Source organism: Trachurus trachurus (genome assembly GCF_905171665.1).
Source record: "Trachurus trachurus genome assembly, chromosome: 21".
In the NCBI taxonomy this organism is placed as follows: domain Eukaryota; kingdom Metazoa; phylum Chordata; class Actinopteri; order Carangiformes; family Carangidae; genus Trachurus; species Trachurus trachurus.
In genome coordinates this window covers 10,540,933-10,565,762 of record NC_139899.1, presented here as the reverse complement: position 1 = coordinate 10,565,762, position 24,830 = coordinate 10,540,933, and the positions used below count along the sequence as shown (strand labels likewise).

General features: G+C 43.7%; 1 protein-coding gene across 2 annotated transcripts in view; it reads right to left on the bottom strand.

Moving 5' to 3' along the window:
* ramp1 (receptor activity modifying protein 1) overlaps window positions 1-23,442 on the bottom strand; it is a 76,346-nt gene extending 52,904 nt beyond the window's left edge. For both annotated transcript variants that reach the window (XM_083997446.1, XM_083997447.1), the window contains exon 1: window positions 23,024-23,442. In XM_083997446.1, the coding sequence (XP_083853572.1) occupies window positions 23,024-23,081 (58 nt within the window). In that variant the 5' untranslated portion in view covers window positions 23,082-23,442. The remainder of the gene's footprint in view (window positions 1-23,023) is intronic.
* Window positions 23,443-24,830: the final 1,388 nt, after the last annotated feature.

Genomic DNA, 24,830 nt, shown 5'->3' with positions numbered 1-24,830 from the left:
TCGGGATGAAAAAACGTCATAAATAGGCTCAAGGTCATGGAGCATATCTGTGTCTTTTCATGCTTTGGGATAATGCAGTACGCCTCTGGCTATGCTCCGAAGCCGCAGTAGTTTGGGGGGGATTAGACAGCTAAAACTTGCTGATGGAAAACTGCCATGTTGAGTTCAGGGGCTGATTAAAAATGTTTTGGGTGGGAGTGAGTTCCAGGGGCTGATGGTTGTCTCACCCCCCTGTCACAGCACCGCCTGCAGCTGCTAAAAGCAAACCACTCATCCACTCCAGTGCTGTGGTGGAGGACTTATTAAGTGGCCAACAGTGTGAGCAGAAACACAGAGCGGCTGCCGCTGCTGTTTGTCAATGATTTCATTATTTTTCTCTTGTTTTCCCTGCGACTGAATTAATTTCTCACACAATTTTAACTGATTTGTTAAAGCTTTGAAAACAGACGGTTTGATCCTGACACCCACTGCACACTGCAAAATGGAAAAAAAAAATCCTATTAATCATTGTTTTCTGCCATCAGGGTGATGTATGATGAGTTTGAGTTAAACTTTCTTTTTGAATATGTTGACTATTGAACAAATTTGTGTTTCTTTTTCAAATAGTTGCAGTTTAAACATTAAACAAACAATTCAATTGTGTAACCTTCCTGCTCTGCTTTGCCTACGAGGGCAATAAAAAGGCCAACTATACATTATGTTGACATGAGGACACTGAAACCTCTCAGCTGAATTCTCTGTTCTCCTATCCTGCCCTAAAACCAAACAGAGGCATAAATCCTCCTCCTTTTGTTGCTCCATCCGAGTATTTGTATGGACACTGGAGACCGATGGGACATTAAAGAGGTTCTGTAGGGTCACATTCCTGCCGAGGGGCCTTGCTTTTTCTCTCTCTTTCTCGCTTAGATTTGAATTAATTTCATCTTAAACAACATTGGTATCAAATTGAGCAAAGCAGTGGAGAAAACTCATGGACGAATTCAACCAGTGATGATGACGGTTGAGATTTTCAGGTTCCTTTTTTCTACAACTGGAAATTCTCATGTACTGTAAAGTAAAAAAAAACAGCCAAGCTGCTTCTCTCTCTATTCTGCTATCCCATCAGAGAAATTACACTAAGCTAGATCTGCTGCTATGTCAGCAGCACTGTGGAGCCAGTGAAGGGCTCAGTCTTTGAGATCCCTGTCTGTTTTCAGTGGACATTATCTGCGATCACGCTTGGAAAAAACAGAGGGATGAGAGAGTCTTGTGTGTGTCTGCACAGCATTAACATTGTCTAACTTAGTAACAACACTGACGTACTTGCAAAAGCAGCATGACACTATTCAGTTGGAAAGAGATGGAGGCAGCAGGGGAGATGGATGGTAAAACACAGACAGTGTCAACTATTAAATAACTGGAAAGTGTAATTTCATGGAAGTGCAGTGTGTAGAGAGCATGGAAGAAGAGAGATAACACAGTACACTATAAATTACCATGACACTATGGCTGTTGTATGTTAGCAGGGGCCAGGGCTCATCTGCATAATGCACAATAGCTGAGAAAAAGAGCTGTCATGTATAACATACTATAACTCTCTCGGGTCATATATGTTTTTTTCACTATCTGATTCGGATGTCTTTAACTGAATCTGTCCCTTCCTCCTCACACTGCCCACCCGCAAAGGTCGAGCTTTAAAACTTTCATCAGATGTTCAGATTACACCTGTAATCTGTTCATGAAGAGCTGATGAGTTTCCAGTTACATGCTTGTCAAATGGTTGATTAAATTTTTAGGAGTTCCAGATGACTGGCACCAACTGAGAAGGTAGGGCTGAACAGTGGAAGAGCTAAATACAGATGATCCTGTTTAGCAGTGCTGGAGCAACTCTGCCTATTGACAGGAAACAGTACTCCATCTGGGAGATCATGGAGGATTTTTCCATGACTCTAACTGTCTAAGCTTGACTGGCAAACAGTTTTATAAATGTCATATGACACAGAAAAAGCTGCATCAACATAGTAATGTTATTATCGGAAGATGCTCAGATAGACTAGGATTCCCACCTACCAATTATTTGCATAACTTTGACTGCTGGGCATTACACATTGTTGGCTGTAAGCTACACACTGACTGTGTGTGTGTGTGTGTGTGTGTGTGTGTGTGGGGGGGGGGGGACTCATCAGTTTCTGGTAATTTTCCTGCAGGTGAATTTGCATCCAGTCAGACTTGGTGACTATTTCCTCCTCATTCTCCCTGAACATGCCTTTAGGCCGTTCAAACTCCATCCAGCTCAAATCTAAATAAAGTCAGGAGTCAAATAGAAATCATTTTGAATGTTTAAAAGTCAACTCTGAAGATCTTTAACTGAGTCTGACTTCTTACTTGATGCACAACTTTGATTCAAACAGGAGAAAAGAAAAGAAGAAGACAGCACGAGGCAGCCATCATCACCCTCTCTGCAGCAGAGCAACAAAACATGGAGTCAAACAAATGAAAACTTGGCAACAGCATCAAGAATTTCAACATGTCTTGATGTCTCGAGTCGACCAACCCAAAGAAAGGAGAGTAATAGAGCCATTAATTTGGACAACCACTGCCAACCACCAACACTTAAATTCTAGATGTTACATATGGTATCAGGGAGCATTTTCTGTTTTTTTATGATAACACTGTGGAACTTATCAGTGGATACCAAGATAAATACTAATTCCTCCCCTGATGCTTTTATCTGCTCTTAAAAACATGAACTAGGGGAGGGGAGGGGAGGGGATCTGTATCTGGATGTGTTAGGGTAAGGAAAAAATCACGTTAGGTGTAAACAAACTGCAATCTGAATGTGAGAACACGCATTGATGCCCAGATCTGCGATCAAATGCTCTTCATTATGTGTTAGCGCCAGATGTAAATGTAAGGTTGAGGTGGCGGAGAAGCAGAGCAGAGCTGTAGGAATACATCGGCAACACAAACAGAAATCTTTGTCAAGTCTTGTGCATAATATGTGTGGCACCCCTAAGAGGGAATGGCCACATTAATATTATTTTGTATAAAATCTATGTATGTATGGGACACTTTTCATTAATATATATATTTATTTTCATTTATTTTATTTAAAAAAATAGAGAACCATATGAAAGGAGTCATTTTATTTAGAAAAGCAGTGGGGCGGAACGTTTGTGGTTGCTCCAGGTGTTCGGGGGGTACGGTAAAGGAGCCCCACCTTCCGCTGCTACCTCAGACACATTCTGGAGGAAAACAGAGACGCATGGTGTCTTCATTACTCCGCTCTTCACCTGCTTTTACAGGTCGGTAAACGGTTTGAGAACCGGAAAATGTTGTTTTATGTTGTTGCCTTTTATCCATGCTAATGTAAACAAGAGAGTTTAAGACGGTTTGTTTGAGTTATTTACGGGTAAAATGCGCTAGAAAACGGGAGAAATGCGCCGCACAGCCGCCATTAACGAGCCGAGCTTGTTCAGGTCAAGCACTCGTAATGAGACTCTGGGCACTTTATACACTTTGAAAAACACGGGTTATGTTTGTATCATTCCAATTAAAGTATATTGTTGTTGAGATGTGAATGTTAACAGTTAATATTTAACAGTGACTGAGTTTATTAGCTAGTGTAGCACAAGCACTATGAGCACCTCTGTGTAGCTAACAGATGCAATTAAAGGGTTATTCCAACATGCTGGATTTTCATTATACACTGTGAATAGTGATTTCTACCGGTAAAATACTGAATTTGACAAACATGTGATGTATTTACTGATACTGTTTATTGAATATAACTGTGTATGAAAAGAAATGTGATGATTAGAGAAACTGAAACTGCTTAAAGAGAACATATTTCACTGAGGTTGTGGAATAGTTGAATGTGAATGATGTGAACAAAGAACCAGCTGAATTGTATAGTGAAGACTCATGTTTAGTGTTTACATAGCTTTTATTTTGTGTAAAATAAATCAGACTCAGACACATTCTGGAGGAAAACAGAGACGCATGGTGTCTTCATTACTCCGCTCTTCACCTGCTTTTACAGGTAACATATTTGTCACCACGGTCCTCATCCTTGGGACCCGTAACAAATCTTGGGGGCTCGTTCCGGGATCGGCGCCACCTTCCGGTGCGGGGCTGATCCACTGATGACATCTGGGACCAGGACTGGAGCTGATGCTGCGTGAGCGAGCAGTGAGCTGGAGCAGAGTCTGATCCATCGTCGCGCTGAGTGACCCATCGAGAGGGACCGTGAGGAGATACAGCCATGGCCGAGAGTGGGAGGAAGAGCCTAGTGTGGGACATTAGGAAAAGCCTGCTCACCCTGTCGGCGGAGGAACTCTACGAGGTCGCCAAGAACGTGGGTCCAGAAGGGCCGGATCAGCCAGAGCTCAACGCGGAAGACGAGGAGGACTGCTTCGAACACATCAGTTCTTTTATGTACAGTAAGCCATTGCTTGAGTCAGAGGATGGTGGGATGGTGAACTTGTTAATGTTAAAGGACTACATTGATGAGGTGATTAAGAATCGACACGCACAACATACAAGTGATGATACTGAGGCTGTAGATTCATATGCTACACAGACAGTTACACAAACTGTGCAAACAGCTCACTCTTCAGGTGACATGGGTGTTAGCCCTATACAGACTGTTCCTGTGACCACTACAGCTAACATGGTTAACCAGCCACCAGTTGTAGGTGCAGCTAGTCAGGCTGGCCCAGCCAGCTCTATTACTGATAACAAGTCCAGTGATGCTTCCACAGTTAGCTCTGTGAGAACATCAGCCAAAACTGTCTCTGATATCACTAATACTGAACTACAGGAAATGTTAAGTAGCTATGAGGAGCTTGGTAAGAGACTTAGGCAGAGCATAATGGTACCTACTGAACAGTTACCACAACACGCCACAGGGTTACCAGTTCAAGCTAACCAAACCCAAAGTGACCCATTTCGACCCAATCCACACGGGCAGCCAAGGGCCCAGCCCACCCGTGAGGGGACAATCTCTCTGAGAGACCTCTCTTATCTCCAGAGAAGAGAGTTTAAAGTGCAAGGGGGTCAAGTTGGGGATCATTCATCAGACATTAGCTACAACAATATTTGCAAACAGATGGATGAGGGGATTAGAGAAGGCTTCCCTGACGCAGAAATAGTTCGCGGTGTGCTCAGAATAATAAAGCCTGGAACTTTTAAAGATATGCTAATCAACAAAGACGATCTCACCTTAATAGAACTGAAGGGGTTCCTCCAGGCCCACCTGAGGGAGAAAAATAGCACTGAGTTATTTCAAGAGCTAATGTGTGCTAGACAAGACGAGAGTGAGACACCGCAGCAGTTTCTTTACCGTGTGATAGGGTTGAAGCAGCGGGTCCTCTTCACATCCAAACTGTCAGATGCAGGCATAAAGTACAGTCCAGCAACTGTTCAGGATGTTTTCTTACACTCAGTCTACCAGGGGCTAGGGTATAAGCACAGTGACATTCGACGAGAGTTAAAACCTCTGTTGTCAAGTGGAGATGTGAGTGACGAAACAATCTTGCGCCACATAATGAAAATCACGAGCGAGGAAAGTGAGAGGCAAAAGAGAATAGGTTCGTCACGTAGACAGAACACAACTAGCGCACACAGTGCTCAGTTTGAGCTTAGCACCGTCCAGGAGTGCAGTAAGCAAGACAGACCAGTTCACACAACAAAGACTGACCCAATTAAAGAACTCACAGCTAAAGTTAATGAGCTCACTGGTTTGGTGGAAGCAATGAGACAGCAGACCCTATCGCGACCATTAGATCCAGTGAACCCATATTCACAAAACAGGTCAGGAAACAGAAAAAACAGAACCTTTGGATGTCCAAATTGTGTTGAACAGAACCGCTCAGATTGTTGCCATTGTTTCATCTGTGGGGAAGAAGGTCACAGGGCTGTTGGCTGCGTGAAAAAACCTAAGAACCAGGGAAACGCGAACCGGTCTCTGCAGCGGGGCAACCAGTGACCGAGTCGGGAAAAGAGCCCCAGAGTGAGCACTTAAGGGAGGGAATGACCCAACCTAGCCTTAACAACAGCAAATCAGGTTCCCCCTTGTCATTCACACCAGAAGTAGCTAACCATCAGCAGGGTGAGCCACTTGCTACGTCTAGTGTTATGTCACTCCACACTAAGCGCGGAGCAGTTGCTAAGCTAATCGGAAAGAAAGCTCTCATACAATGTAACTTGAATGGCTTAGCAGTGAAAGCATTACTTGACACAGGTGCTCAAGTTAGTATCATAAGTCGACATTGGAAAGACAAATACTTACCCGACTTAGTCATGCGACCTCTGTCAGAAATCGTCGAGGAAATGGATGAGTTGAAAGTGTGTGCAGTCAACGGGGAAACCATACCATTTGACGGCTGGATCCCCATCATGATCAACTTACCTGGGGGTGAGGACCCCAGCCTCTCCATCAGTACTCCGGTTCTTGTCAGCACTTTGCCCATGGACAAACCATTGATTGGTTTCAACGTTCTGGAACAGATCATTGAGGGACAACCAGAGCGGTTGATACCTACTCTTGTCACCTTGCTTTGTAATGCCATCTGTCTTCCCCCTGAGAAAGCTGAAGTGATGGTAAGCTTCATCCAGACGGTAGAGCCAAACACGACACAAGGGCGCTTAAGAACAGGTGACAGGGACGTGGTTATCCCTGCTGGACAGGTCACCTGGGTAAGGTGCCGGGTTCCATCAACCATGAACCCGTCCGATTGTCTAGTGTTGTTTGAGGCTGATGAGGGCAGCCAGGCCCTAGAGCAGTTAGATGTTTTGACAGGGTTAGTTAAAATACAAAATCCAGCTAAGCCCTACGTCTCAATTGCTATAAGTAACGACACCAGACATGACATTACCGTGACAAGGAAGACGGCCCTAGGCACCTTACAGCCGGTTGAACGTATTGTGGAGGCTGAAGCCCCAAACGAACCTCAACCTACCGTGACAGTTCGCGAGGTATCAGTTGAGCCAGCTGAACCTCCTCCACCTTCGTGGCATCCGCCGGTGAACCTTGATCACTTGGAGGAGAAACAACAAGAGATTGTCAAGAAAATGTTGTTTGATGAGTGCAGGGCTTTCGCGAGGGACGGAAATGACATTGGTTGTAACCCCGATTTGAAAATGGTGATAAATTTAAGAGATGACATACCAGTGCAGAGAGCATACACTTCCATACCGAAGCCACTGCTACGGGAGGTTAAAGAATATGTTCAAGACCTCCTGGTGAAAGGATGGATAGTAAAATCCAAGTCCTCTTATGCTGCCCCCATTGTGTGTGTGCGAAAGAAAGACGGTTCACTTCGTCTCTGCATAGACTATCGTCTATTGAACCAGAAAACGGTGCCGGACCGACACCCACTACCTCGGATACGAGACCTGCTCGACACCTTAGGTGGATACTCTTGGTTCAGTATCCTCGACCAAGGTAAGGCCTACCACCAAGGGTTTGTGGATGAAGGCTCCCGTCATCTCACCGCCTTCACCACACCTTGGGGCCTATACGAATGGGTGAGAATCCCGTTCGGTCTCACTAACGCACCCGCCGCCTTCCAGAGAAGTATGGAAGAGATCCTATGTTCTCTGAGGGATGACTGTTGCATACCATACCTTGATGACATTCTTTGCTACTCACAGTCTTTTGAGGCTCATGTCGAGGTGGTTCGCAAAGTGCTTCAGGCCTTACAAGCTCAGGGCGTGAAGCTTCGGCCTGAAAAGTGTGAGCTATTTAAAGCTGAAGTTCGTTATGTGGGGCGCCTGGTTAGTGCTGAGGGCGTCAGAGTTGACCCAAAAGATCTCGAGGCCGTCTTGGCTCTGAAGGCCAAAACACCACAGACTGTAGGTGATCTTAGGCGTGTCCTTGGCTTCCTTAGCTACTATCGTTCGTACATACAGAACTTCTCAAGAATAGCTCAGCCACTGTACGTGTTACTTCAGGGCAAGTCTTCAGAGCAGTCAGCTCATGGCCGTCAGAGTAAAAACAAAGGGCCCCAAATGCCATCTAGGGCGCCCATAGACTGGACTCCTGAACATCAGAGGATACTTGAGCAACTGATCGACATGCTAACCCATCCTCCAGTTCTAGCATATCCGGACTTTGACCAGCCGTTCGTCTTGCACACTGATGCGTCCGAGCAGGGACTTGGCGCTGTTCTCTACCAACAACAGGACGGGAAGTTGCGTGTTATTGGTTATGGATCACGGACCCTGTCACCTGCTGAACGAAACTACCACCTGCACAGTGGCAAGTTAGAGTTCCTGGCTCTTAAGTGGGCAGTTTGTGAAAAGTTTAGAGACTATCTTTTCTATGCACCACATTTCACAATTTACACTGACAACAACCCACTTACATACATCATGAGCACAGCTAAACTAAACGCGGTCAGTCATCGTTGGGTTGGGGAACTGTCGGATTTTCGATTTAGCATTAAGTACCGACCAGGGAAAACTAACATAGATGCAGATACACTGTCACGTGTTCCTCTCGACGTTAACAACTTCACGTCAGTGTGCACAGAAGAGCTATCGCAGGAGGTGGTAAGCGCGGCTTGGGAGGGAACACGAGTAGCCCAGCAGAAAGAGGTTGCTTGGGTGGCTGTCCTTTTGGCTTCCTCTCAGGATGTCGTATTGCAGCCTAGCGCACCCCTCCAGGAAATCAAACCTGATGATCTGATGCAGGCGCAAAGGGATGACCCCACAATGAAGGAAGTCATCAGACTTAAAGAGTCTAATGTCAGACTCACTGAAAGTATGAGGAAGTCGTTGAGAGGATCCGCTTGTAAACTCCTCCGCGAGTGGGATCAATTACACCTTGAGAACGGAATCTTGTACCGAAGAACACCGGAAAGGAAACAACTAGTCTTACCTCTCCTGTACCAGCCTATGGTCTTAAAACATCTTCATGATCAGATGGGCCATGTCGGTACCGAGAGGGTACTTCATCTCGCGAGAGAGAGGTTCTATTGGCCTCACATGAAGAGGTGCATCGAGGACTACGTGACTAAGAAATGCTGTTGCATTAAACAAAAAAAACCAACAGTTCATGTGCGTGCACCCATGAGTAGTTTGAAGTCCAACTCGCCACTCGAACTTGTCTGTATCGACTACCTGCATCTTGAGAAAAGTAAAGGGGGGTACGAATACATTTTGGTTATGGTCGACCACTTTACGCGGTTCGCCCAAGCCTACCCGACCAAGAACAAATCCGGTCGTACAGCAGCAGAGCGAATCTATAATGATTTCATACCTCGCTTCGGGTTCCCCAACAAGCTCCATCACGATCAGGGGCGAGAATTCGAGAACGAGCTCTTCCGGACTCTCGGGCAACTCTCGGGGGTTGGTCATTCTCGAACATCCCCATACCACCCCCAGGGAAATCCCGCAGAACGCTTTAACCGCACTTTGCTACAGATGTTGCGTACCCTGACAGACAAAGAAAAAGAAACATGGAAAGATCATCTTCCGCAAGTTATACACGCGTATAACTGTACTCGTCATGAGTCCACCGGTTACTCGCCACATTTCTTGCTATTTGGTTGTCACCCCCGCCTTCCGGTAGATCTCTTGTTTGGTTTAGTTGAGCAGACTGACCCTGTGTCGCACAAGGGGTACGCTGAAAAATGGCGAAAAAGAATGACAGAGGCCTATCAGGTTGCTAACAAAAATAGCCTCTCAGCTAGTGCTAAGGGAAAGTCTCACTATGATCAGAAGGTGAGGGGAGTAGTACTGAAACCAGGGGATAGAGTGTTGGTTAGGAACCTAGGAGAGCGGGGCGGACCTGGCAAATTACGCTCCTACTGGGAGAACAGGATATATGTGGTCAGGGAACAGGTTTCAGATAACCCAGTGTATGTCGTCCACCCAGAGGGTAATGGACCGGGAAGGACCAGAACCTTGCACCGAAACCTGCTCCTGTTGGTCAATGATTTGCCAGTGGAGTTCCCACAACAATCAACTAAGCCAACCTCAAAACCAACGCGTAGACAGGCAAATGATCGAGTGAGGGTTAAGAACCGTGACAACCAGACAGGAAATTCTGAGACCTCTGATTCAGATGATGACTCAGGTAGTGGCTATTGGCTGAGAATACCACCAACCTGGGCTGAACCCAGAACAGCAGTTGCTCCTGAGAAGCTAGCCGTTAGCCAGAGCGGGAGGAAACCCGTGAGACAGACACAGGTTCAGTCCGAAGAAAGACCTGTCCAGGGGTTGAGGAGTCATGATGAGTCTGGGCGAAGGACGCCTGTAATGGAGGCCGTAGACATTGTTGAGGACCTGTCAGATATGGCTGGGGTCCATGAGGGAGGTCAATTAGGAAGAGAGGGTCAGGTCGCACCTGAGACTGGTCCCACACTACTAGAGGATGATGTGGTGGTGGAGGAGGCAGGCCAAGATGAGTGGCAATTGACGGATGAAGTTGAGACTCACCAAGATGACTTAGAGAGGACTGATAGTCCAGCAGCTCTTAACTTACCTCAGTCAGATGCCGAGCCTGAATCCCCTCAGCACGGGTGTAGTGAGGAGCAGATATCAGACTCTCAGTCTAGCCCACCTACCCCACTGAGGCGGTCCATTCGACAGAGGCGTCCAGGCCAAATGCTTACCTATTCATCCTTAGGTCATCCAACATACCAGTCAAGGCCCACTATAAATACTGTAGATACTTACCTTGTGCCTTCTGCTGACCTGTGGCATCCACAGCCATACTTACCTTCATTCCAAGGTCCACCTTTCGTCCAGTTTCCGTATCTATCTTTCCTTTATCCAATATGTAGCTATTAGAAAGAAATAGCTGTAATAACGCACATATGACACATACATAAGCTAGCTATAACATACGTGGTTACTTACGTACCTGAGAACCAAACATTCCTAAGTGCTTTTACGTTTTGATTTGACCTGAGAATTTTGAGTATTATCTGTTTGAGGTTTGGTAAGAATACAGTGACTTTAAGTGAAAATTTGTTTAAAGTGTCAGGAGCCACTTTTGTTGTCGGGGAGCGTGTGGCACCCCTAAGAGGGAATGGCCACATTAATATTATTTTGTATAAAATCTATGTATGTATGGGACACTTTTCATTAATATATATATTTATTTTCATTTATTTTATTTAAAAAAATAGAGAACCATATGAAAGGAGTCATTTTATTTAGAAAAGCAGTGGGGCGGAACGTTTGTGGTTGCTCCAGGTGTTCGGGGGGTACGGTAAAGGAGCCCCACCTTCCGCTGCTACCTCAGACACATTCTGGAGGAAAACAGAGACGCATGGTGTCTTCATTACTCCGCTCTTCACCTGCTTTTACAGGTCGGTAAACGGTTTGAGAACCGGAAAATGTTGTTTTATGTTGTTGCCTTTTATCCATGCTAATGTAAACAAGAGAGTTTAAGACGGTTTGTTTGAGTTATTTACGGGTAAAATGCGCTAGAAAACGGGAGAAATGCGCCGCACAGCCGCCATTAACGAGCCGAGCTTGTTCAGGTCAAGCACTCGTAATGAGACTCTGGGCACTTTATACACTTTGAAAAACACGGGTTATGTTTGTATCATTCCAATTAAAGTATATTGTTGTTGAGATGTGAATGTTAACAGTTAATATTTAACAGTGACTGAGTTTATTAGCTAGTGTAGCACAAGCACTATGAGCACCTCTGTGTAGCTAACAGATGCAATTAAAGGGTTATTCCAACATGCTGGATTTTCATTATACACTGTGAATAGTGATTTCTACCGGTAAAATACTGAATTTGACAAACATGTGATGTATTTACTGATACTGTTTATTGAATATAACTGTGTATGAAAAGAAATGTGATGATTAGAGAAACTGAAACTGCTTAAAGAGAACATATTTCACTGAGGTTGTGGAATAGTTGAATGTGAATGATGTGAACAAAGAACCAGCTGAATTGTATAGTGAAGACTCATGTTTAGTGTTTACATAGCTTTTATTTTGTGTAAAATAAATCAGACTCAGACACATTCTGGAGGAAAACAGAGACGCATGGTGTCTTCATTACTCCGCTCTTCACCTGCTTTTACAGGTAACATATTTGTCACCACGGTCCTCATCCTTGGGACCCGTAACATATGCAGTGTGCCTTTGCATAAGCATGCTGTAGGTAGCTTGATATAACATTTATCTGCACTTAGCCATCCAATTGTGCACTCATGAATATATTTATTCCCATATGGTCACACCATGTAACTGTTTGCGGGTGTGTTCGACTGTTGGTGCTGAATGTATTTGAAGGTTAAGATGTCAGTTCAGCTGAGTTTAAACTTTTATTAGAACAACTCGCACGTATTTCCTGGTGGTTCGGTGTGTTTATGGATTATTAATGGAAGAGGCGGTCCAGCACCACTGCCAGGATTAGGAGCTTGACTCAAACTCGGATCGTGTGTGTTTAATAATACATGAGCCTATATGCCACAATACTGCACTTGATTAAATGTGTCCCTTACTTTGCATATGACAGTACAGTTTGTCAGCATACAGCTGTCTGCAGCAGGAGGAAAGGCAGATACAGTCTCAAGATTTCATAATAGCTAGCTGAAGACAATAACATAGACCACAGATAAGTGTTTATTTACCCCATACTTTCTCTATAGGCAACTGAATATAACATGTGAAACTCAGATTACTATCTTCACTCACAGCTGCTCCTGCTAACACTTGACTTGACATCACGTGAACGTTGTGTACCTTGCTCAAGGACACTGTGATGACATGCGGGAGCATTGGTGACTCACTTGTTTGCGTCACATGAAAGTGTTCGTATACCACGGCATGTGTGCGACCGTAATTCTTTTGTGTATTCTGTATGAATGTGCGAGAGAGTGTCTTTCATTGTTGCAGTGTGAGGGGCAAGTATAGTGTGTGTGTGTATGCATGGCACACAGTGTGGTTTCCACTAGCAAGGTGCTGAAATGCATGTTGGTTCATTGGTTCCTGGCTGCTTGCCAATGGACATTCTACTATGGGTGGTGCTTGTGAACAAAAACACACCAGTCTCTTTTTTTTCACACACATTCACATGCGATATAGCCTACTATACATATGCATCTTTGCACATGCCTCACTAACTAGCAGTGCCTGAATGCAGCTCATTAGCTGCTGAGGCGTGACAGCAAAAAAAAAAAAAAAATGGGTTAAAGCTTTGCCACTGCATCCACACGCACACACACACACACACACACACACACACACACACACACACACACACACACACACACACACACACACACACACACACACACACACACACACACACACACACACACACACACACACAGGCATGAACAAACACAAGCACAAATCCATAGGCAACACACCAGTCATGGCAAGCTCCAAAGCAGGTTAATGTTGGGGGAGAGGGAGGCAGAGAAACGGAGACGACGGAGAAGTCCGCTCATGTTATCAAGAAGGAATGTGGTGTAGTATTGAAACTGCTGCTCAAAGCCAGATTAGTTTAAACACTACAGGACTCCACATCTTAATGCACCTGATGATTGATGTGCTGATATGAGACACAGCTCCGCCGAGCCAAATTGGCCACAAAGACACCCTACAGTGTCTAACCAGTAGTCAGCTCAACACCATATGACTGGTGTGTTAATGATTTCTCTGCCTCTTCACACATTTGTGTGTATAAATCCATGACAGGCAAAAATTGTAAAAAATAAAATAAAATCACTTGTAAATGTATAAAAAGCAGCAGCTTTCATTTAGTCCATTTTGGGATTTTCTGCACTGCTTTGCTCAATTTGATACCAAGCCCCCTCCAGTAAATTGGTAAGTTATGCATCACAAGCACTGGAGAGAAGGATAATGAAAAGGACACTGATGGAGGGCAAGTTGCTGGAGCTCCAGCGTGTAATTCAAGCTGTAACAGACCTTTTTTTTCCTCTGGAACCTATAGAAAGGATCTTACAAATTTCCCGCTCGCCTTGTTCATAAATGTGACTTATAAGAGAGGATTTCCTCAGATAAATAGGCTGTGAAATCAGAATTGTTGAATTCACTGTAGCCTTGTGTGGGATAATGGTGCCCAGTCTTGGGAATTTGAAGCAAAACGGATCAGAAGATTTAAAGGTCACCAGCTCAAATCCCTGACCTCACATGATCTGTGTGGAGACCAGAATGAAGTCTAAAATGCCATATTTATTATTCAACACATATTAATCTGGGGGAAGATTGACTGAGCAGACTTTTCACATGCAATCACATCTGACAACTGCTGAGCTGGGATATAGTACCAGACACAGCTTGTCAGCCTACCTTTTTCAATTACGTAGATCAATACAATGTACCACTGTATTTAAAATCCACTCCACCCACAAAAGTGGCTTTTTTAGTTTCCACAAAGATTTCTTAGACATTCAATTACTTTCTAAATCATTTTCTTCTCAGTCTTGGTAAATGTAGTAAACACGCTGCATATACTCAATTTTATCTAATTCATGGCGGCTATAAATCAAGATAAATAAGATTATGAGTCAACTGTCATGCTAGTGAGGCTGTAGACGCAGTGCTTTGAACCAAACACTAAAATCAGCACAGTTAATGGTAACATGTTGATATTGAGAAGACACAATGGGCCCTAATTTCTTGGCGCAACTCACGGGGGCGCAGCGAAGCGAGCCCTGACGCAGCTGGCGCAGTGGCATTTTCCTCCAGTGCAACAAGGTGCGCAGCGGATTCGGTAAATTGGCAGACTGCTGTGCGCTGAGATGGGAGTGGTCGCGCAGCAGGGGGAGGTGTCGACAGATTCGCCGTGGCGCAGTGACAATTTGTTGCCGATAGACCGCGCGGAGAGTGCGCCGAAAGCTCGCCAGCTCCAACCTGGTCTAATGTCAGCGCAAGGCGAAGCGCAGCCAGCGCAGTGGCAATTTGACTGCCCAGCGCGCAGTGCAGACACGTCACCAAGACCTCACAGGCAGATTTCCACAGTTCCAGGCACATTTAAATGCAATTAATAATAATAATAATAATAATAATAATCATCATCACAATAACCCCTATTTATTGTATCTGAATCAGCACATACACCTATATCTATATAGATTGTCCCGTCACACTGATGACCATCAAAGGCTTGCGTAATGGAAACTCAGCCTGACTGAATTAACACAGATGAAACCAGGGAGGGACTGAGACAGCCGTGGATGTCCCAAGAGCAGGTGTTGACACTACACACTGTGCCGTTGCAGATGATCAGCTATTTATTTATTTACTTATTGATTTATTAGGGGCCAGCGCCGCATCGTCACGCGACCATAACAAATACAACTGAAAACAAATAAACTATCATCTCTCACAGCAAACCACAATCAGCCTCGGCACCATAGTGAGCAGATATTAACATCTCCATCTCAGGTAAATTCTAAAGAAAAAAGAAAAAGAGAGACGCTCCGCGATGCCTCGTTACGCCCAGCTGTTTGTTATGTTGTGATCTGTGCACACTTGTTTAAATATAGGTTACTAAATATGAGTGTCTTTATTAATGGAAAAGGGCTGTGTGTGTTTTGTTTTTTGTTTTTTTTTACTGGGCAACAGCAATCTGTCAGAGCAAACATCATAACCTCCTCCCTCCCAGACTACTTTTGCACCATCAGCCCGTGAGGTCTGTTCGCGTGACCTGACACTGCCAGCTTGGACCGGACCAGAACATCAGTTTCCTCCCGTCTCACTTGCTCTGACAGATTGAGAGCTGTTGCCCAGTAAAAAAAAACAAAAAACAAAACACACACACCCCTTTTCCATTAATAAAGACACTCATATTTAGTAACCTATATTTAAACACGTGTGCACAAACAGCTGTGCGTAATGGATGCATCGCGGAGCGTCTCTCTTTTTCTTTTTTCTTTAGAATTTACCTGAGAGGGGAGATGTTAATATCTGCTCACTATGAGCACTATGCCAGGCTGATTGTGGTTTGCTGTGAGAAATGATAGTTTATTTGTTTTCAGTTTTATTTGTTATGGTCGCGTGACGATGCGGCTCAATAAATCAATAAGTAAATACATAAATATAGCAGATAATCGTGTAGTGTCAACACAGCAGTAATCCATCCTCATCTTTCATCTGTGCAGCCTTTGATCTGTCATCAGTGTGACGGGACAATCGATATACTGTAGATGTGCTGAATGTGTATGCTGTAATCTGTATGTGCTGATTCAAATCTTCTCTTCCACGGTGAAATCAAACGTCCGCCTTGCGCGCGCGGCGGATTTAAAGGTGAGGAGAGGAGCTCATTTGATTGGTGAAGATCTGACTCGGCTGTGTCAAACCCACTCCACGCCTTCTCTCCACCCTCTATGCCATTTGCGCCGGTGGGAGGGAAGTAGGCGGGATGCGCTCCGCTGCGTCTCGAAGCAAAATCGCAATCTGCTCCTGGCCACTCCCCGTTGGCGAAGCGAAGGCGAGGCGCAGGGCAGATGCGCCTCGCCTGCACCTAGTCTACCAAATTAGAGCCCAATGTTTACAATGTTCACCGTCTTGCATATTATTTTTCTAGCACTAAACACAAATAAGAGCTTAGGCTGATGGCAATACCACTAGTTTGTTGAGCTCTTACTTGTCTTGTTTAATAATATTTAACAATGTCCCCTAATTGTGTCTAATTATATCTAGCTTTTCAGAAAATGTCACTCCTTCCACAGGGAACCTACGGTAGTAAATTCCATTACACCCAGGCTTCAGGAGTCCAATGTTTTAATTGAGTGCAAATGTTTTATTATTTGACTCATTTTGTAAATTCTTGTAAATAATCTTGTATTGTTATTTGTATTCTTGTTGTCTATGATTAATGTGACTGTGTTGAAACTTTATGTGCTGCCTTGGCCAGGTTTCTCTTGAGATCTCAATGGGACAAACCTGGTTAAATAAAGGTTATAATAATAATAATAATAATAATAATAATAATAATAATAATAATAATAATAATAATAATAATAATAATAATAATAATAATGATAGTGTATAGCTTTAAAGAAATAAGTTTGTTTATCAAACGTATTTGGACAGATCCACATTTTATGATCAAATGCCAATGTGACATTCAGCAGAAATAGTCACATCAAAGTTTATATGACTCAAGTTGCTGCAGTGGGAATAAGATCTATCTGTGAATAACTTCACCCACTTTGAGCTCCCAGCAGGTTGTGGGATTCAAACTGCTGACCCGACAGTCAATATGCAGCCTGCATCAAGAACTTTGTCTGACTCCTGCTGCCCTGCGCCATAGAAGCCACACACTGCTCCAGCTGAGCAGCACAGTGGTCAGGACAGGACTGAGCCAGTCAGAGACAGCCCCTGACTACAAGTTGTATGTCTCTGTGCCTCAGTCAAGTCTCCCTCAGGTCTTTGCTATAAATACCAGAGTGTTACTATTTGACCAGTCTGGTTAGATAAATGTTTTGGATAAATCCCTTTGAGGCCCTTTGGTTGGTTTTTATCTGACTTGTGTGCCACAAGCTCTTAGCTCTTAGTGTTTTGGGCACAAAACCACTGTGACATGTCATCATGTAATTTCCATGCAACAGAAATGCCAGAAAAAAAAAGTCTTCAAAAGGAAATTCCAGTCTGATGCATTGGTTAAATGAGCTACGGCGACAGGCTCACTATGTTGCTGTTATGTAAGGTTAAATGTAATGTATGAGAGCAGCGGCCCAGATTAATGGCTGTAAGATGTACTCTGTTTCTCAGTGGAAGATCAGATGTCTTGGATTTGGAGCAGTTTTGGATTGTGCTCTTAAAATGGATAAATGTGATTACACTCACATATAATGCTATATGAGCAGATATAATTGCTGTACATTCTATTGATGACACCGCTATTCACTAAAATGAGCTTGTGATGCACATTAATCCAGACATGCAGATAAGCATGTAACCGCTGTAAATGTAATATTTCTGTATAATTATTAACAAAAACATTAGGTATTTTGTGCTGCAGAATACAAGGATATTTCTGTGAATGGTGCTAAGTGTTTTGTCAATATGTGTTATGGTTTTAGCCCATACTTGTTTATTTCTCACTGCACTCAGCAGTGTGCCGTATTGCCGTTACAAAAATGCTGATAAACCTCACAGCCACTAACAACAGGCGCAGCGCCTGGTGGCTCCCTGATGAGCTCCAGAAAAGAAATTCTACTATATTTTACCACGTGTTTCAGTTGCTCGACTGTTTTTACCCTTTGCCATGTTTGGGTGGCCAAGGAGTCATCGGCGAATCGTTGAATATTCAGAATCTGTCATCACTGGAAATTTTCCAGGCTTATGCAAAATCAGGATCAACATTGTGTGAGCGGGTTGCAGAAATTCAGCTGAATGGATTGTGAACACACACACACACACACACACTCAACGTCTCTGTTTGTATTTGCATATGTTGCACTGGGCTGCATTTGAGCTGTATTGACCTGGCCACTGATCTACGACACAGATGATGCCAGACACTCTCAGCACCCTTAATTCCTCTCTCCTTAACACTGTCGACAGACACAAAACAGTTTTCATTGTTGACCAATTATAGCCAGGCCTTTGGACTCGCTAATCCTCTCAAAGGAGTATCAACAAGGGATCTTGAAAAACAAGGTCAGAAATAAATCTTCTATAGGGTAACATGTATTAACTGGGGTGCAGTAAACTGATTTTGCAGCATCTAACCATGCTACAGGCAGGAAGCTGAATACCAAAGACCCTGACTGCAGTGTATAAGCAGGACCATGGGTCATTATTTGAATTTCCTGTCTTTCGTTGACGTACATGTAACATTTGACTTAAGCATGAAACAGTTGTTATTTAACCGCTCGCTTCGTATCCATGCTCACGTCCCCCATGAGGGAACTCTCTGAGGGAAATGAGGGAGAGAATCACTGGGGAGAGGAAGTGTAAGAGGGACGTTATCTAATATTACACATTAAAAACAGCTCCATCCAAATAGGGTATGGCTACTTTCATTAGCTCTCTTCTCATTCTTTCATCCCTCGTTCACCATTTATCTAATTAGCCCAGGTCCAGTGGGCGGGTCTGTCACAAAGAATGCACACACACACAACACACAAGACAGAGACAGATATATATCTGCACTATTAAAACTTTCACTATCCAGTCCCACCTACCTCGTTTATCTTTTTCTGTCTTGTTAGTGTGATTCTAGCTCTCATTGCCCCCCTCCCCTCTCTCTGTCCAAAGATTTATAGAGATTCTAAAAAACGTCCCCTTGAGTCCTTCACACCAGAAATATGTGCGGCTCTATCCAAGCAGAACAGAGCCAACAGGAGATCAGTACTTTTAGAAAGTCCATGCATCCAAATTCTCCAGAGAGACAAGAGCTTAACTGGGGACTGGAGCTAAAACTTGTCAGATATTATCATTACTGTCTATGGTGGCAACATCACAGACTCCCAGAATGCATCTGTAGCAGTAGGGGGTCAAAAAAAAAAATCTTGGCCTCCCTCCCACTCTCATTTATATCGTTGCCTTATTAAAAATCATGCCGCAGGATGTCACCTAATCAACCACAACATCTCACAACACTCAGATCTGCACTTACGCAACAAACCCTCAGCTGTGTATGAAATATGTCTGTATTTTAGCTCCTGTTGAGAAAAACAATGGAGATTAAAACACTGTCCAGTTAAAGGACAGATTTGGGGTTTATGTTAAAACAATGCATCCTTGCCATCGGTCATCAGTGCTGTTTAGCTCCGTTTGGCATAGATGTCTTTGCCAAACTGGAGCGACGATGTCTGAATAGAGGAGGAGGTCTGTGACACCACTTATCAGCAAATTCCCATGCAGACTCCCAGATGTAAAATCCATGCAATCCATCACCCAAACGATTCCCATGTGACCTCGACAACTCTTTATGACCCCTACACCCCCAAATGGTGAAGTGCCTGAATCCTCCCCAGGCGAGTCCAGCTGCTGTCGTACAGCACTTTTTTTACGAACATCTGGAGACTCACAGACACCACTCAATTAGGAAAAGTAGCACTTCTCCATCCTTGTATAAGTCTCAACTGGGGAAGATTTTGGGGTATGAACAGAAGGAATATTACAGGTAACTCTTATACATAAGCCATGTGAGTATTTTCTCAAGTCAGACATGAAAGTATCTGAAAATATCCTTTAAATTAGCTGAAACACGACCACATTGATTCTGAATGAAGCCACACCACCATAGTTAATAAACTTCAGCTTTTTAATAACTTTCATTCAAGAAGAGGAACTGATTAAAACCTTGCCCCCAAACACAGACTGATTACAACAATGTAAGAGCCCACACACTTTCACCATATCGTGACCTACTGTAGCTGCAGACATTGTGCCAGTTGACGTTCACTGCCACAACCATTTCTGATTGCTTACAGGATGATGTTGTGGCCTGATGTCCCCCAGATGTTACCCTTTTGTCATGATCTCTGTTCTCTAGAGTTGCTAACGTGCATTAAATATTGCATATGAAATCAAACTGGATGCTTTGCCCTCGGATGAAAGACGATCAGGTCAGGGAAAGAGGATTAATGTGTCTCACTGCCAATCCCTTCATATCTAAAGAGTTAGGGGAATCCTTTTCCCTCCGTCCATTCTGTACCCACTGGGCAAAAAATTTAAATTACAGTGCCTGTAAGAAAGGCAGACTAAGGGTTTCCCAGTTGGATAAATAGACTGCCTGAATGGGGATAATTATTCAGGGATCTTGGGAACTAAAATTCTTTTGAAAAGTGATTTTTTCAGACTAGAACTTTATAAAGTGGAGCTTTAGATGGGAATGTGGTGGAACAGTAATGAGGCAACCTGGTGCTGCTGTGATGAGTCATAACTTTCTCTTTCTGTAAATATAGAACACCTACATGGAGCCAAAGGCCAAAGACAAGAGGAAGCTTGCCTGAACACCTTTGTGCATGTGTGCATATTGCAGGTATATTTTCATTACTTCTTCTGTGCAAATGTCTATGTATTTATTTATTTATTTTTTAATAAACACAAAAGTTCCTAACCAGTACAATTTTAAAAACAGCCCAAAGCAAGGACACTGAGTCCATTTCTGCAAGTCTACATGATGTGACAAGTTTAGTTTGGGGTTTGCTGTGGGGTTCACGTTACAGTTCGGCTAAAGGTAAAACACGCAGTGGTCAGAGGCTGAGAAATGAATCCGAGTAAACTGGATGTCCTCATATTCCCAAAAGGGCTGTTGTGCCTGTGTGCACATAGCAGAGAATGAGACACAAGAGGTAAGTGACTGAAATGGAGACAGAATGGCTCCAACGTGTGTGTGGGGAGGCTGATACAGAAGAAGACAGTGTTGTGACAGTGTTAACACTTGTTTTTGTACTTTCCTGTTCTAAATATGATTGTTATTTGAACATTGATGCATTTTAAAAGGAGCCAGAAATGAAAAGAATTAGATTGGGTCACACAGATCAGTGAGCCAATCATCAATGAGCCACACGGACTAAGCACTCCTGCAAAGCTTGATGGAGAGATGTGCTGGCTCTACAGACCAGACACTGTAAAATAAATGCTGGGGTTCGTTGGTGCATGTGGTTCCTAATAAAAACACCTATGGTGCATGCATAAGAATGAACATGTGCAGGCTTAATGTCATATTCCAGCTGTGGCAGCAGGTTAACAGCTCAACAGTCACCTGCTTGCAACAGAGGAGGAGGAAGTACTGTAACCTTTCGTACATCAGGCTGAGCAGTCAACGATATTCTCAGTCCTCCTTGAGAATGCTCGATTAAGCTGAAGTGACAATTAGACAATATGAATTCAATAATTGAATTAATTGTCTTAATAGAAAGCATATGACTTTGACTTCCTGATAATCTGTGATAATAAAAATGCACTCCAGTATCTAAGCATTTCAAAGAGCACACACCCAATGATGGACTAAAACTGCACACCTCAGGATGTGGCTGGAGCTGAATGTTGTTATGTTTACAGTGATAATAGAACGGGCCGTTCTATTATCTTCATAACAAATGTGTATCATGTTTTCATCCCCCTCACAGTGAGTGAAATGAAAGGCAAAAATTGAAGGTGAGTGTCAATTTTGTGCTTTTAAGCAGATAATTCCAACAAAGTGTATTTTCAGTTGCTGCAAAATGCTTGTTTTTATAGGTCAGTATGTTAATTACACAGGTTGAATTGATCGCTTTAAACAGGTTTCCTATCCATGTAAAACCAATAGTCATTATAATAAAATAGTTGACTTGTGGGATTGGTGATGCAGTGAGCTGGTGCAGTGTTATTTCACGGATTGGTGGGATGATAAATTAATTTAGATCCTATTGTTTTCCAAAAGAGAAATAAAAGGCGAGCAAAAATCTGTAAAAGAAAAACTGATACAAACAAGAGATTTTCATCTATAAACAGTCACATATTCACCTTCTCCAAACTGTCTGTCCACACTATAATACACAGCTGTTGACCCTGTCATTGTTGCAGATGAAGGAGGTCCCAGAGCCTCCTTAGGGATTTATAGATTCTGGTGGAAACGCTGTTGTCTATCTCACACAATTCCCATCAAACAACTACAACTAACCATGCACCTGCACTCAGAAAATCCATCACTTCCCTAATACACTGCTAGACTAACCAAAGATGTACACATTTTAGTAAAGTGACAACCACAAGCACTACTCTTACTCCTATAAAGAAATCTAGTAACAACTGATGTTAGGTCATTAATATCATGAGAGTGAGAAGCAAACTCTCTGGCATCATCGTGCACTTCTTTGTCTGGAGCAGCAAACTTTACATTCTCCATCACTCCTGCAGAAGTGCATCACAAACCTGTGATGAGCTCACATCGGGGGTTTCCTTTTCTCTTGGCTCACGATGTGGAGCAGAGAAATGCAACTCACCTTAACGAGCCCCCATGAGCACACCAGCCTTATATTTCATGGGACCTCTTTTCGCGTAATGATTTAGTTTCAACAAACAACTGTGACAGCGGTCGCCTATATACTTACACATGTGCATGTGGCTAGAGTGTGGGGGGGGGACTCACCTACAATGAACCACACGAGCGTCTGTTCGCGCAGAGCTGCCCCGGTCCGCGATCCCATCCTGTCGCTCTCGAGAATGATCCGCTGACTGAAGTTTTGGGAGAGATGTGAAGTGAAACTTAGAGGAGCTCAAAGAGTAAGAGGTCACACCGCGAGTGAGAGCTGGAGAAGAAATCCATCCTACCGCGGTCGCCTGGCCAATCACCCTCTGCTGTTATCACCTTGCGCAAAACTGCTTGGAGGGGGGGGAGAGACTCGTCCTTGTTCTTGCTGTACAGCTCAACTCCCCCGAGTCCTCGTGCCACCGACCCTCTGTCGTCCACACATAATTGAGTGATAAAGTTGGCGCAGTCTTTCCCGAGCAGCCGATATAATTTGAAGGCGCGCGAGGAGCAAATGTGCAGTGTTGGAAAGCGTTGTGGTGCTGTGCGCAACGGGAGGCAGCAGACTGTGACAGGGCTCAGTGCTTCTCTGGGGGAGGACGCGGGTGTGGGTGAGGGGACACGGGATAAACCCAAACATAGCAGATACAGTGAGGAAGGGGAGGAACTGGACTCGATGCTACTTTTCCATTGGTTATTCGACCACATTCCAACGGCCGAAGCAGCAAACTTCAAATCGCACGTTGCCAATGCTGTTCATAATTTTTCTTTTCTTTTCTTTTTTGGCGTTATCTATGGGAGATTAAACATGTGCATTGCGCAGAAACATCATTTCACATTTTCACAACTATGGGATTGGAGCGCTCAGTGTAGCAGCAGAGGGGGAGACCCGCGGTGCGCATTGGAAACAGGTGCAGTGAAGGTACAGCGTTGGTGGAGCAGTGTCCTGCTTCAGGATGGGAGGAATCACAGCTGTGTGACATCGCCATCTAGTGGTGAACAACACCTTTACAGCGCAAACTTCACTCCCGAGGGATGGTTCACGAGTCACGCTTCACTGCTCAGTCGACCCAGTAACACTGTCCAATTTGTCAGCTTATGTCTTTCTCTTTTTTATGTGCTGAAGGAGAGACAAGTTGTCATATTTTGTAATTTGAAAACATTTTTTATTCTTATGCAGAGCACTGAATGATTATTTTGCTGTTCAAAGTGATTTTAGCTTTAGCAACAATGCATTGTAAAAGCCTCCAGCATGATGTAAGTAAAAAATATTGCTAGTCACAAGTTCACTGCAGCAAACCAGAAGAGTATATTTAGATCTGCAATGTGCATGTATTCTTATACAGCTGTAACTGTACAACACTCTGTGCTGCATGCACCTGTGTTTAGAAAAACAATGATTTTATTTTACCTTTATTGCTGTGGAACATCATAGGCATCATTTTGGCATGTCCAGGAAACATAAACCTGTGTAACACACACACACAAACACAACTGAAATATTCTTAGCAATTGTGTGTAATAAAAGCTTCAGAATGTATGTGGCTCCCTGTTACAATGCATTGGAGTATTTTTCAAACTAGTTGTTTGTTGTTTCCTTTGCTCTCATTGGTTGCAGTTCACTTTGAACCTTGTATGAAAAGGCAGAATCATTTGTATTGAAAGGCAAACAGATGACTCATCTACGTGGGTAGGGAGTGTAGTTTTTTCTAAACCTTGTTGTTTCCTGCACTTGACTGCCTTTGTGTGGCTTCATGGTGCATCAGAGTGAAGTGTGAAAGCTCACACGGTTGGATGGGAAAACAGACTGTCAAATGTCTGCCCGCAAGAGTATATGTGCAGGGTGGTTAACAATGAGAGCACAATATCCTCAGTGGATGGTCCACATGAGCCAACATAGAAAAACAATGTAATGGAGGAAACACTA